This window comes from Oryzias melastigma, linkage group LG14, assembly GCF_002922805.2.
Source record: "Oryzias melastigma strain HK-1 linkage group LG14, ASM292280v2, whole genome shotgun sequence".
In the NCBI taxonomy this organism is placed as follows: domain Eukaryota; kingdom Metazoa; phylum Chordata; class Actinopteri; order Beloniformes; family Adrianichthyidae; genus Oryzias; species Oryzias melastigma.
Genome location: NC_050525.1, coordinates 6,417,240 through 6,432,072, shown reverse-complemented (window position 1 = coordinate 6,432,072; position 14,833 = coordinate 6,417,240). Strand labels below are relative to the sequence as shown.

Genomic DNA, 14,833 nt, shown 5'->3' with positions numbered 1-14,833 from the left:
CCTGTCCGAAACGTCATATCCGGTTAATGGTCACGTGACTCGTTTGTTTTGAAAAAAGTGTTTCCTTTACAGTTTTTCGAAAAACTACTGTTTCGATACGGCCCAAATACCACCTCCTCTAAGCGCAAAAACTTTATTTCGAAAAAGGCGAGTTTTTTCGAAATTGTGGTGTTTCCATTAGGATAATTTAATATCGAAATTCCGTTTTTCGAAATTTCAGAGTTAATGGAAACACGACTAGTTGTGGACCAAACTCTCTGAGGAATGTTTCCTTGTTTAATCTATGCAGTTCTGAAGGCAGAATGGTGTCCAATCAGTACTAGCAAGGTGTACCTGATAAAGTGGCCAGTGAGTTCATCTAGTAACAAGTGAAGTACAGCTAACACAGTAACTCTGTTTTCATGCAAAGTGACGTCACCATCTTAATTAACAAGCTTTAGGTGAGACGTTTGTGATGACGTCATCGGTTTTAAATGTTCCCAGATTAACAGCTGAGGAGTCACTGGAGCTCTCAGTTAGAACAGCTAACTTTCTCTGAGTAAGAGCATCATCATGAACCATTGAAAGAGATATCTATCATCCATCCATCTATCAATCCATCTATCAATGCATCCAACCAGCATCCATCCATCCATCATTCATCCATTCAAGGCTGCTGAAGGGCGAAGGCGGGGTTCACCCTGGACAGGTCTCCAGTCTGTCTCAGGCCTCAATCACACACATCCACTCTCACATTCACACCTAGAGGCAATTTAGAGTCATCAATTAACCTATGAAGCATGTTTTTGGACGGTGGGAGGAAGCCGGAGTCCCCGGTGAAAACCCACGCATGCACGGGGAGAACATGCAAACTCCACACAGAAAGGTCCCAGCCGGGATTCGAACCGGGGCCTTCTCGCTGTGAGGCAAGAGCGCTAACCACTGCACCACCATGCAGCCCTGTGTAAATTGTATTTTTGCTTTTATCATTTATTTTCTGCATTTAATCTGTAACATATTTTACACCTGTGAATCACAAAACATGTTCTTACATTAGTTATTCATTTTCTGCATAAGTTTATGTGGTTATTGATATTAAATAAAACAACAATTAACAACAAAACGACCTAAAGAGCCCAAAGATCCAGATCACTAGAGGAGCTCAGTGAGGAGCTGCAGCTCCCCAACATCTCAAAGAACCATGACAGGACAGGATTCCCTATTCATAGGTTTAATTTTTGTAACGTTTTGGTGTTGTTCTCTCTGTGAAGATCACAGAAAGGAATTGTTAAAATGTGGTTGTGTGTGTCTTTCTGGAAAACCGTGAATGTTTAGGCTGTGATTGTTACACTAGTTCTGTTAGCCTTCAAACCGACCCCCCATCAGAGAAAACAGTTCACACAAGAGAAAGTTTGGGGACTCCTGCTGTAGACGACAGAACTGAAGGCCCCCAGAACCCCCCCCCACACACACACACACACACACACACACACAGAAGCAGGAAGTGGTTTAACGGCTGTTCCTCAGTCTGAAGTCGACTGCCTGCTGTGGAAAGAATGAGAGTTCATTATCAGCTGAATGTCAGCTATGTGAGGCCTTCAGCTGAAGAGAGCTGGGATCAACGCCACGCCCACAGCTGTGAGTGTGTGTGCGTTAGTGCGTTTGTGTGTGATGATCTGTACTTAAATCATAATAAGCCTTCTGATCTTTTCCTTTCACCACACGTCTGTCCGGCTTTCCTCCACAGTCTCTGCTGTTCCGTCCGTCTCCAGACTAACATCTTCCTGTCTGTGGTGTTGGTCTGAAGGCTTTTTAAGCAGACAATGTCGTTTAAACAACAGATTTTATCCTAACTTCTCTATTTCTGCACTAAAACACAGATCATGTAGAAATAAGTCAAAAATTATAAAAGAGTAAAAAGAAATCTTAAAGTAAGTAATTAAATGTTATTAATTTGGTAAGAAAAATTCTCTGACAGAGAATTTCTATTTTAAGAGAAAATCTATTCATGTTTTCTCAAACTTCGCTATTGAAAAGTTTTCTTGATCCCATCATTTTACTTCCAAGACAGAAAATGAGATAATCTTTTTGACACAGTTTTTACTTCTTTTTTTAAGCCCCCCTCCAATGAAAATCATGTTTGAGTTTTTAACATGTCTGTGTGGCACTTTTCTTCTGAAAGAGAGAAAATATAATAAGAAATCATTTCGTGTTTGCATTTCTGAGTATTTTTCCTTTTAAGTCTCTGTCACTCAAAGTCCCAGAGAAAAACCCAGTTTGACTTCCTGAAACGTTCATACCTCACAGTAGCTAGCTAACCTGGATGCAGCTGTAGAGGCCGGAGAAGATAATGTAACGTCCCACTGCTGTGCTGTAAAGGATTGTAATTCAGTGAAGGGTCAGACTGATGTTAGCTTTCATTATTTTACCAAGGAATCTGTGGAAAAAATGATTGGATTTATTGGTTACAGCAACATATATAATTATTTGATTATTTGCAGAAAAAGAGACATTTTTCAACTAGACAGAGTCGCGGGTGATTGTATTGACCGTTCGTATTTTATTTGCGTCCAAGACTGGATTTTTTTTAAGTTGGCCTCAAGTATTTAAAATGAAACTGAAATAAAATCCCATCAGCTGTCACAAATATGTGTGACAGCAGGATGTTACCTGTGTGACTGTAGAACAGGAGTCTGGAACCTTTTACACCAAAAGACCATTTGGTCCAGTTTCTGACAGACCTGAACCAGCGATAGCCATCAAATCCGAATTGATCTTTTGGAAGATACACTTTATTTTTTAGGTGGCCATCTCGCTATTTCTTTAGAAGATGTAGCTTTTAAATATTTACAAGGACTGAATTAAAAAAAGTTAAATAACTACTTAAACATGTTTTATTGTGACAGCAGCAAATACAAGTTCCTTTCAAAATAAAATACACTCTGTGTCAAATAACATCCTCCTGATGCAGCAGCTTTTGAATTAGAAATTCCAGAAAAGCAAGTCTTTCATTTTGAAACAACTAGAAGGCATAAATTAGAATGTGCTAAACTCAACTAACTAATTTAATATTTATCAAAATTGCCCAGCCAGCAAGGCCAAGTGGGTCCCATATGGTTTAAAAGTGAGTAGAGAATGTGGACCCCAATTGGGTTTGTCCAGTTTCTGTGATCGTCCCAGCTGTGTTTGCCCACATTGGATGAAGGGAGCACTCAGTGGGTTGGCTTGATACGCTCCCCGCCTCCCGGTGGACAGTGGAGCAATGGAGCTTTCTACAACAGAGCTCGCTACCACGGAGCTAGCAACCTCGCTACAGCGGAGCTTGCTACAGTGGAACTCGATGGCTAGATACGGGTGAGCTCACTACAACTGAGCTTGCTAGCTCAATACAGCGGAGCTGGCTACAGATAATCTGGCCAACTCAATCTGGCTAACTCGCTATAGCGGAGATGGCTAGCTTGCTACAGCGCAGCTCGCTAGCTCGATACGGCGGAAATGTCTAGCTCAATACAGCGGAGCTTGCTACAGCTAAGCTGGCCAACTCAATACAGTGGAGCTGGCTAATTCGCTACAACAGAGATGGCTAGACCTCTACAGAGGAGCTGGTTAGCTCGCTACAGGGGTTTTGCCTCACTCGATACAGCCGGGCATTCTTGCTCACTATAGCGGAGCTTGCTAGCTTGCTACAATGGAGATCGCAACAGGCTGGCTAATAAAGCAAGCTAACCCACCGAGTGACCACTTAAGTCATTGTGGGCAAACACACGTCAAGACCGCCACAGAAACTATGGAGAAACCCATTTGGGACCCACATTTTCTGCCCACTTCTGCACCATAATGGGCCCACTTGGCTTTGCTGGCCAGGTGTCAACATTTTTCTTGAAGCCAAAGAGCCACAATGGAGGAGGGAAAGAGCTGCATGTGGCTCCAGAGCCTCAGGTTCCAAACCTCTGCTCTATAAACTCACCTGTCTCTCCTCCCACAGGAAGAAGCCCCGCCCCCTCGCTCAGTGTTTGAACTTGCCAAAAAATTCAAGGGCTCTCCAGCTGCTCCAAACATCAACACAGAAAAGGAAGCTGTGAGTTTTATCGGTGCACGTTACTTCTAGCAACAACAGCTAGTGAGGCAAAGAATTGATCCATGCAGTCACTGAAACTCTACTTTTTGTTTTCTACTTTTGTTTTCTGTTTGTCTGGCAGGTGAAGCCAATCAGACGACGACCGCCCCGAACCTTACAGATTCCCAAAGCTTCAGGAGACGAGCAGGTAAACTCTGCTGTGAGGAGAAATCCTTCAAGAGAAGCTGAAATCCCAGAGATCCTCACATCTCAGTGACTGCCTGAATGTTCGGGCCGCTTTGTGTTTAACAGTCACATCTGCTGCAAATTCTTAAAACACTGAAGCCTCAGATCAATTAGAAAAGATTTGTTTTTATTACAGAAGTATGATTTACTAAAAATTGTCCTGAAGTTGAGTCTTGGCATCTAGACTTACTGTCCTCTCTTCTTAACCCTTTAACACCTGAAGCATCGCCTGTGACGCATAAACACAAAATCTTTAACGTAATGTAACTTTTTAACCGTTAAGATAAAAATTCCAGGAGATTCTGAGACGCTTTTCTCCTTCAGAATCTTCTGGAATTATCATGTTGGGACATCTGGATGAATGAGAATATATATTTGCAAGTAATTTAAAATGAAAAATGTGAGATAAATGAATCTGATTGTTCAGATTATCTGAAACAAGTGACTTCATCCAAGTCAGGGGGGTCAAACTCAATCGCACAGGGGGCCAAAATCCAAAACACACCTTAGGTCGCGGATAAACATTTACTGAACACTCTAACACGACATTTTTTAAAACTTTAAAACCATAACTTTTAAACTTAATTATGAACTACATATTTAACATGCAATAATGCTGCAATAAATGCTGTAAGCTGAATTTGGTCGCTGAAGATGCTGAAACTAATAGCTAAAAACGTTTAAGCTGATAGCCAACTAAAATATTAGCTTAATGCCAAATTAGCCTAAAGTACCAAAAAAATAAAAACTTAGGTTAGCCAAAAAATCTAGCATGTAGCTTAAAAAATAGCTAAACTTCCAAATATCCTAAAAAACTGAAAAAAGCCTAAATTAGCCAAAGCAGTTAACATGTAGCTGAAATATTAGCTAGACTCCAAAATACTAAAAAAATCAAAGGTTTTAGAACTTTATAACCATAACTTTTTAACATAATTGTGAACTAGATATATACCATTACCAGTGATAATGCTGGTGTGAATACTAGTTAAAGTTAAATTTGGCTGCTAAAAAGGTTAGTGCTGATAGCTGAAGATGCTGAAATTGATAGCTAAAAACGCTGAAGCTGAAAGTCAGCTAAAACATTAGTTAAATACCAAATTAGCCTAACACCCCCCCCCNNACAGCTAGCATGTAGCTGAAAAAATAGCTAAATTTCAAGATATTCACAAAAACAGAAGAAAGCTTAAATTAGCCAAAACAGTTAGCATGTAAATATTAGCCCAACTCCAAAACAGCCTAAAAAATATATTTAAAAAAAGCCTAATTAGCCAAAATAGCTAGCATGCTGCTAAAATATTTGCTGAACTCCAAAACAACCTAAAAAATCTTAGTAAGCACCAAAATAGTCCAAAAAGTTAGCAGAATGACATTTTTAAAACTTACTTTTTAACAAAATTATGAATAATATAAACAGGCAGGAATATTATTCCAGAATAAATCAACTTAAACCTTAAATAACTTTCAATATTTTAATCTCCATAAAAATATCTTTGTCAAAATTATACAAGTTAGAAATAAGTGCAAGATAACATCGTGTCATTAATAACAATAAAATAAAATGATCTGGAGGGCCACATTAGACACACATGCTCACATCAATAATCAAACCAGAAATCAAAAATCTGACATGTTTGTGTGTCAGCCTCCTCCAGGTCTCACCTCTCCTCTGTCCTCCAAACCAAAGAGGAACTCGGCTTTGATTGAAAAACTGCAGGTAAGTTTGAGTCTGGACTCTGCTGCCCCCTCTGGTGAAACATCAGTATTGCAGCCTAACATTTTCCTTCTCTCTAATTAGGCCAATCTCACTCTCTCTCCGACGGGCCCCCCTCTGAAGAGTCCGGGCGTCCGGGCCACGCCTCTCACCTTCACCCCGCCCTCACCTGGTTCTGCACTGGTGTCCACGGTGTCCCTGGGAAGCCCCACCAGCCCTTTATCCTCGCCGGTGATAGAAGAGGAAGGCCCCGCCTCCTTTGAAGCCCCGCCCTCTGCTGCAGAGGGGACCATCTTGACGAGCATTAACAAGGTGAGGCAAAGTTGATGTCACTTCCTGACCCCCTCATTGGTCCATTTGTGTGATGATGTCATCGTCCTCTCTTTGTAATCACTGCTGTCTAGGCCAGAGCTCGGGTTTCCATCCGCCGCCGACCTCCATCCCGCCGCCACAGGAAGTCCAGCAGTGGAGACGAGGCCTGCACCAACCAAAACACCTCAGACTCACAGCCAAACTCCCGCAGCGAGGAAGAGGAGACGGCAACAGGAGGAGAAGAAAGAGGAGGAGAGGAGGCGTCACAGGAAGATCAGACCAAAAGTCCTCCTCAGGAGGAAGAGAAGATGAGGAGCAGCGTAGAGGAAGGAGCAGAGGAAGGAGCTAAAGAAGAAGCAAAGGAAGGAGCAGAGGAAGGAGCAGAGGAAGAAGAAGAGGAGGGAGAGCCTCCTTCAGGCTCCTCAAAGGAAGAGGAGGAGAAAAGCTCAGAAACCCAGAAAGAAGACTCTGCTGAAAGAGAACCAGGAAACGAGGAAAAAGAAGAATCACAACAGTAAACAACAAACACCACAAACAAAAGAAGAATGTCTGGCCTGAAAAGGAACATTCTAAAGAAGCTTCAAAGTTCCTCCAGACATTCTGAGCTCAGAGATCTGTGATCTTTGTCCGACCCGATTAAGACTCTGAATGTTCTTTGCTTTGAGCCCCTGGACTGGTGGGAGGAAGTCCTGCAGCTGTGGGGCCTGTGATGCCTTCCAGGTCTACGAGGACTGCAGGAAAGGGCAGGACTCTGTTCAAAGCTTTGGTTCTGGAGCTTCTAGCCTTAGAGCAGAAACACGCTTCAGCCCAGATCTGCTCATCCACTGGAAACAATGACGTTTGCAACTTTTTCTTAAGTTTGATGCTTTCACAGCCATGAGATGATGATGATGATGATGAAGTTGATCTCAGTAGGTATACTGAAAAAGTTTCAGGTTTAAACTGAAGAAAGGTGTCAATCAAAGATGAAAACCTGAACATTTATTTTGAAAATCTGATAATAAATGTTTGTAATAAAAGCAACAGTAGATGCTGTTATTGATAAAAAAAAAACCTTCAAATCGCAACTGTCTTCATGCAGCAGCAGCAGATCTCTTCATTAGCAGCAGATCTCTAACGCAGCAGTTCTTAACATGAACAAGCAGCTCTTTTCTGCATTGAGGTTAAGAGGATTTTCTGAGAGTACTGCACTGTAATCTGCAGAACTCACCTTTGAAAAGATCCATCAGGAGTGGGGGGTTGGTGTGTGTCTGTTGCTGACTAAATAGAAATCCCATTATCCACTTGATCTTCTGATTCACTTTCAGAAGATCAAACTTCTCTTCAGGCCTACGTAGCAGTGAGCACATCCTGGTTGTAGGACGTATGTATGACAGGGGGTGGGGGTTCCAGAAGGTGCATGTAGGGAGATGGACCCCAAAAACCAGCATACCTGCAGGAGCTCTGGCCTTCAGCATAAGGAGACATATGAAGTTGCATGGAGCTGAAAACAATCTTAGTTTGCAGAACAACAGAAATGATCTTAAACGCACCAAAAAACTCTGATGTCTTGGGGTTGCCGGGTTGCTGGAGCCTATTCCTCAATCGCACAAGGGGCCGTAATTCAAAACACGATAAACATTTATTGAACATTCTAAAACAACATTTTTAAAATTTTAAAACCTTAAATTCTGTTGGTGAAATATAAACACAGAGTGTATTTTATTTTGAAAGGAACTTGTATTTGCTGCTGTCACAATAAAACATGTTTAAGTAGTTATTTAACTTTTTTTAATTCAGTCCTTGTAAATATTTAAAAGCTACATCTTCTAAAGAAATAGCGAGATGGCCACCTAAAAAATAAAGTGTATCTTCCAAAAGATCAATTCGGATTTGATGGCTATCGCTGGTTCAGGTCTGTCAGAAACTGGACCAAATGGTCTTTTGGTGTTAAAGGTTCCAGACTCCTGTTCTACAGTCACACAGGTAACATCCTGCTGTCACACATATAGAGAGAGCTCAGGGTCCGAGTTGCTAAGCAACAGCCACAAAAATGGAATGATTTAGAAGTCATTTGTAAGGAACAGTGGATCTGAATTCCTCCTGATCTCAGCCACCAAGGCCTAGTGGGCCCCATATAGTTTAAAAGTAGGCAGATAATGTGAGCTGCAATTGGGTTTGTCCGCAGTTTCCGTGGTGGCTCCAGCTCTGTTTGCCCACATTCTCTTAGGTGGCTATGCTAGCCAGTCGCCCGGTGGACAGCGTAGCGAGTTCTGCTGCCCAGGGTCCGGCAAAGGAAGCAAGTGCTGCTGCCCAGGAGTCAGCAGAGCTAGGAGGGTCGCTGTCCAGGCCTCCAGTCCCATTGAAGCCAATGTGGGCAAACACACGTGATGATGAAGTTATTCAATCTTTCTGGCATCTATTGCTGCCACAAACGATTATTTTAATAGTCAACTAATCACAGATTATTTTTTCCGATTAGTCGACTAATCAGGTCATGCGCAAACTTTTTCCAAAACACACATCGTAACCATCATTAGCTTTAAACTATCTAAGAACTAGATATGTAGCATTACCTGTGGTAATGCTAGTGTGAATGCTGTCAGCTGAATTTGGCCTCTGAAGATGATGAAATTGATACCTAAAACCTTCGAAATTGATAGCTAAAAGTGCTGGAGCTGATAGGCAGCTAAAAATGAGTTAAATGCCAAATTAGCCTTAAAAAACTGAAAAAAGCCTTAATTAGCCAAAACAGCTAGCATGCAGCTGAAATACTAACTAAACTCCAAAATAGCCCAAAAAACAAAAAAAGTCTAAATTAGCCAAAATAGCTAGCATGTAGCTGGAATATTAGCTGGACTCCAATATAGCCTAAAAACAATAAAAGTACAAATTAGTCAAAACAGTTATCATGCAGCTAAAATACTAACTAAACACCAAAATAAAGCCTACATTAGCCAAATTAGCTAGCATGTAGCTGGAATATTAGCTAAACTCCAAAATAGCCTAATAAACCTTCATAAATGCCAAAATAGTCCAAAAAGCTAGGAGAACGCCATTATAACTTTCAACTTTACTACACTCTGACTCCATTTAATATAAAGTAACAACTAATCGACTATTAAATTAGTCGTCAACAATTTAATAGTCAATTAGTCGTCAAGTAGTGGACTAATCGTGGCCGCCCTACTGACATCAGGGATGAAATACTACAAATACATTCATATGCATTCTTTAGTGGATTTCTTGATTTTCTTTGTGATTTTCTGTCTCACTCTTCAAATGAACCATCAGGATGAGTTTTTTTCAACAACATCAATGAACGATTACATATTTATTTCCTCCTCTGTTTTAACAGACAACCATCAGGTAGATCAGCAGACAAATTAGTTCTGACCGAACAAGCCGAGTCCAAATGAGCTCCTTGTTCTTCTTCATCTGTTCCGCTCAGAGGCTCGGCGGGTCAGACCGAAGGTCAAACAGGAAACAATGCCTCCAGTCAGTCATTGTTTCCTGTTTGACCTGCGGGACTAAATCCTCTGAGCGTTTCTAGGAACCAAAACCTGTAGGTTCTGCAGGGACGGCACTCGGGTCAGATCCTTCTGTCTGAAGTTCAGCCGCTTACATAAGCGGCCAGATCTCCGCTTTCAGGGGAACTCAGCTGGACCCGCCCCAGGCGGGGCGGCACCGCCCTGCGGCAGAGCAGCTCATCTCGTTAGGGGGATATTTTTAGGCTCCATCTTGAGTCCAGGATCTAAGAGTGTTAAAGAGTCCTGAGGTCTGCTCTCTGCTCGCAGAATCACGGCCGGTTCAGCCTCCGATCCTTGGGACCTCCATCTGGGTCTGCGTCCGGTCTAGGACAGCAGGTGTCCTGAGAGGACGAGCAGCTGAGGTGGGTCGGAAAGGGCCTGCGGCGGCTGACCCCCCCTCCTCACCAGGTTCTGCACTATGGGGAACCACGGCTCCAACCTGGACGACATCCTTTCTGAGGACATGCACCACTGGTACAACAAGTTCATGCGGGAGTCTCCGTCGGGCCTCATCACCCTGTTCGAGCTGAAGGCCATCCTCAACCTGAGGGGCATCACCGAGGACGCCAACAGCTACGTGGAGCAGGTCTTCTTCACCTTCGACATGGACGGGGTGCGTTCACACACCAGCCTGGTTCTGTTGGACCGGGTCAGAGCGGTGCATTCAGGTGCTGGTTTGATTCGATGCAGAACAAGCCTCACTTGGAGGTTCGTCTGTGATTTTAGAATGAGTCAAAGAGACAAAAAATAGTCAAGTAACTCAGAATCAAAACCTGGAAACTGACAAACAAAAACTTAAATATCATCTCAGTTACATTTGTTTAAAATCCATCAGTTCTGATGCTATTTTTGAAAAAATGAAGCAATCTGATGATAATATTCTGAATTTAATCCTTTGTAACTTCACAAAGATTTTATAACAAAAACTAGATTAATTCATAAGAAAAGTTCAATACAATATGTGAGGAAAACAGCCTGCTGGATAATAATCCCGAAACTATCTGTTCTAAAGGTTATTTTGATTTAATTGAAATTATATTTGCTCAGAGAGTTAGTTTTGTGTTTAGTTCGCTTTCACGTCTTAAACCAGAAAAACTGATTCACATTAGATTAGCAGACCTATAAATAACAATATTTACATATTTTGTGAGCTTCTCACTTTCCAAACCTGATCTTCAGGATCAAAGGGAATCACCTCAAATTAGGAGAACAGGATGTTCTAAAAAAGTGACATCAAAAAGGTTTGACCTGCTGAAACTCAGGAATCCCAGCTGCTTCCAAACGCATCATGGGAAACTCCCAGCTCAGAGGTTCCCGCCCACTGAGACAGTCAAGTGAACTCACCCCTCCCCCGTCACGACAGATTCGGGGTCAAACCTCAAACTGGGGGTGTCTGACTGTCTCACTGAACCACATTTACCCATGATTCCTGCTTTTTCAGCTTATTTCACCTCAAACTTACATCAAATATTCTGTTTGGACCAAGGGAAGTCCATCTGCGTTAACACTGAAGTGAACCACACCAGAGTTCATCTGCAGGGGAACAGAATTCTAAAGGAAATTTTAAATAATTTGGGATTTAGCTAATGTTTTAGCATTATCCTAGCTATTTTGGCTAATTTAGATGTTTCCTTTTTTAGCTAATTTGGAGTTTAGCTAATATTTTAGCATAAAGCTAGCTGTTTCGGCTAATTTATATATGTTTCTAGCTTTTCTTTTCTAATTTGGAGGTTAGCTAATATTGTAGCATTATCCCAGGTGATTTGACAAAATCAGACACTTTTCCAGTTTTTTTTTTTTTTTTTTTTATAATTTGGAATTAAGCACATAATTTTAACATTATCCTCTGTGTTTTAGCTAATTTAGATATGTTTCAATTTTTCTTTAGCTAATCTGGATCTTAGCTAATATTTTAGCATAATGCTATCTGTTTTGGCTAATTTAGATATGTTTCCATTTTTTTCAGCTAATTTGGAGTTTAGCTAATATTTTAACAATGAGCTGACTGTTTTGGCAAAATTACACGTGTTTCCTTTTTTTAATATATATATAATTTGCATTTAGCTAATATTTTAGCAAGCTTTTGGCTGCAGCATTTTCAGCTATTAGAAATAGCATTTTCAACAGCCACATTCAGCTTAAAGGATCCACACCTGCATTATCGCTTTAAAGGCAAAAATAAGAGAATCTTTACAGTAGATTGTCCTTCAGAATCTGCTGGAATTGATCGTGTTAGCAGTTAAAAAATTACAGTATGTTAAAGATTTTGTCTTTTAGCATCACCGGAGATGCCTCAGGTGTTAAAGGGTTAAACCAAAATATGAATCATTTTTGCTCTTTTCAATGTTTTGACTCGTTAAATTCCACAGCCATCTTTAGACATTTATCTGCTCGTGGTCTGAGCTTACCCACTGGATGAAAAACATCCCTGTTGACCTGAAGACGTCTTGTTTGTTCAACTCTACCTCCAGAATGAACAGATTTTATTTGCAAAACTTTGATAAAAAGTTTGATCTTTTATGAGTTAAAATAACATTATCTTATGCTGCACAACATTGGTTACTAGCTGTCCAGAGCTGCACTGAGTCGATCTTTTTTGGCACAAATCCTTTTTTATTTTGTAAATAAATCTTTTTTTTTTTAAATTACATTTTGGAGATGCTTGGTTCTTTTTTGGCTGCACGGTGGCGCAGGTGGTTAGCGCTCTCGCCTCACAGCGAGAAGGCCCCGGTTCGAATCCCGGCTGGGGGATTTGGGACCTTTCTGTGTGGAGTTTGCATGTTCTCCCCGTGCATGCGTGGGTTTTCACCGGGGACTCCGGCTTCCTCCCACCATCCAAAAACATGCTTCATAGGTTAATTGGTGACTCTAAATTCCCCCTAGGTGTGAATGTGAGAGTGAATGTGTGTGTGATTGAGGCCCTGTGACAGACTGGAGACCTGTCCAGGGTGAACCCCGCCTTCGCCCTTCAGTAGCCGGGATAGGCTCCGGCACCCCCGCGACCCCGAAAGGGACAAAGCGGTCAAGAAAATGGATGGATGGATGGTTCTTTTTATATTTTTGCTTTTGTTTGTGCCAAAAAGTAGACATAATTCGTATTTATTATTAAAAAACGAAGGTCGTGAATGGAAATCCAAACTTCTTAAAGGTTAAAGTAAGACTATGCGGTTTCTTACAGGTCTTGATCAGTGGAGCACGAGCCCAAATGGCTCTTGTACTGTTAAAGGTTGCCGACCTGTGTACTAGAGGAAAGGAAACTTACCAGGATCTAAACATCTGGTTGTGCAAAAATATTATTTTCTTTTTACAGAAACATCATGAGCTTCTGCTGATGACTCAACAGCTCCACCAGACATCAAATTCTCATAATTCTAAATTCATCAGTTGTAGATCACTGACTGTATAAAGAACTGGTGACAGCGAATCTGACGTCACCCATAGAAAATGGCTTACTTCCAGCTTCATCCAAATCAAGTCAACTTAGTTCTATTTTTTTTGCAATACGGACGCCGCCAGAAGACGCTAGTAAGCAGTGATTGGTCCGAGTGGATGTTCAAAGCACTAAAAAAAGTGAAGCATTGGATCAATTTACAAAACTTCTGTAGGTTGTTGCATTTAAAATTATTAGTTTTCAATCAATTAAAACTTTGAAATGATAGTTTATTTAACTTAAAAGCTTAATTTTATAAAAAAAAAAAAATCATATTTTTAATGTAACAAATTACACAGCTCTTGTTAATTGATCCAATGTTTCACTTTTTACAGTGTGACAACCACTCTATCCAATCAGGGGTGAGCTTTTTGGAAGGCCACGCCCCTTTCACTGAAGTGGGCTCAGGAAAATCTGTCAATCAAAGGGGGAGGAGTCACTGTTGTACTGCTCCCTGATAGGCTGAGGGCGGGGCCAACCAGAAAGGTGGTTAAAACATCACAATGAGTTGCGTGGGTCTTTTTGGTATATAGAAGAGTGGGCGGAGCTTCTTTGATGTATTCCTTGATAGGTTGATGAAGGCAGCGACCACAAAAAGAGCAACAACAAACACGGGAGAGACACCAAACTAGGGCTGAGTATCGATCATTTCCAGAAATGATTTGATTTGATTCACAAGAGCCTGGATCGATTCAGTTCAGATTATTTTTAGTTCTTTCAATCCACTCAAGTCAATTTCGAGTTTACACAGCTTACACATTTAGACACATTTGTTTAGAAATACATTAATAATCTACTACATGTTTGAATATGTTTCAAGGACTGATTTTGGACACCGAGATGTAGAGTCTGGTTTGAGATGCAGCTCTCACTGCTTTGGTTTTGCTCAGACATCCATGTGCTTAAAATAAAATCTGTGAAGTTCCTTCTGGAGACAGAATCTGACAGGCCGGCGGCTGTGTGTGTGCAGGACGGTTACATAGACTTCGTGGAGTACATCGCCGCCATCAGCCTGCTGCTGAAGGGGGAGATCAACCAGAAGCTGAAGTGGTACTTCAAGCTGTTCGACCAGGACGGCAACGGGAAGATCGACAAGGATGAGCTGGAGACCATCTTCACGGTAAGACTGTCGGAAGAACCTCACCATCAGTCAGATCTGAGATAGGATTGAGATCCAGAAAAGACAAAGAGAGACTTTGATGAGGATCTGGGGAGGAGAGGGAAAGGTTAATGTGGACGGATGAGGTTGAACAGATGATGATGATGAACTTTTTAACACCGGAGCTCCAGAGTTCATGTTCTTTGAGTTACTGTAACTTTTCAACCTTTAACACAATAATTCCAGCAGATTTGAAGCAATCTGCTACCATTATGCTAAAAGATTAGCTAAACTCCAAATTACCCCCAAAAAATCAAAACAAGACTGGAAACATATTCAAACTAGCCAAAAAAGCTAGCATTTTGCTAAAATATTAGCTAAACTCCAAATTACTTAAAAAACAAACAAACAAAAAAACTGGAAACATGTCTACTTTTGCCAAAACAGCTGGCACATTGTTAAAAATTACCTAAACTCCAAATTAGACTAA

The 14,833-nt window shown here is 41.2% G+C and overlaps 2 protein-coding genes across 2 annotated transcripts in view; both read left to right on the top strand.

Moving 5' to 3' along the window:
- dub (duboraya) overlaps positions 1-7,358 on the top strand; it is a 12,005-nt gene extending 4,647 nt beyond the window's left edge. The window contains exons 2-6 of the mRNA XM_024261237.2: positions 3,965-4,057; positions 4,179-4,244; positions 5,925-5,996; positions 6,078-6,305; positions 6,398-7,358. Of these exons, the coding sequence (XP_024117005.1) occupies positions 3,965-4,057; positions 4,179-4,244; positions 5,925-5,996; positions 6,078-6,305; positions 6,398-6,823 (885 nt within the window). The 3' untranslated portion in view covers positions 6,824-7,358. The remainder of the gene's footprint in view (positions 1-3,964; positions 4,058-4,178; positions 4,245-5,924; positions 5,997-6,077; positions 6,306-6,397) is intronic.
- A 2,650-nt stretch (positions 7,359-10,008) lies between these two features.
- Positions 10,009-14,833, top strand: part of guca1d (guanylate cyclase activator 1d) — a 9,532-nt gene continuing 4,707 nt past the window's right edge. Inside the window, exons 1-2 of the mRNA XM_024261269.2 lie at positions 10,009-10,427; positions 14,215-14,364. Of these exons, the coding sequence (XP_024117037.1) occupies positions 10,233-10,427; positions 14,215-14,364 (345 nt within the window). The 5' untranslated portion in view covers positions 10,009-10,232. The remainder of the gene's footprint in view (positions 10,428-14,214; positions 14,365-14,833) is intronic.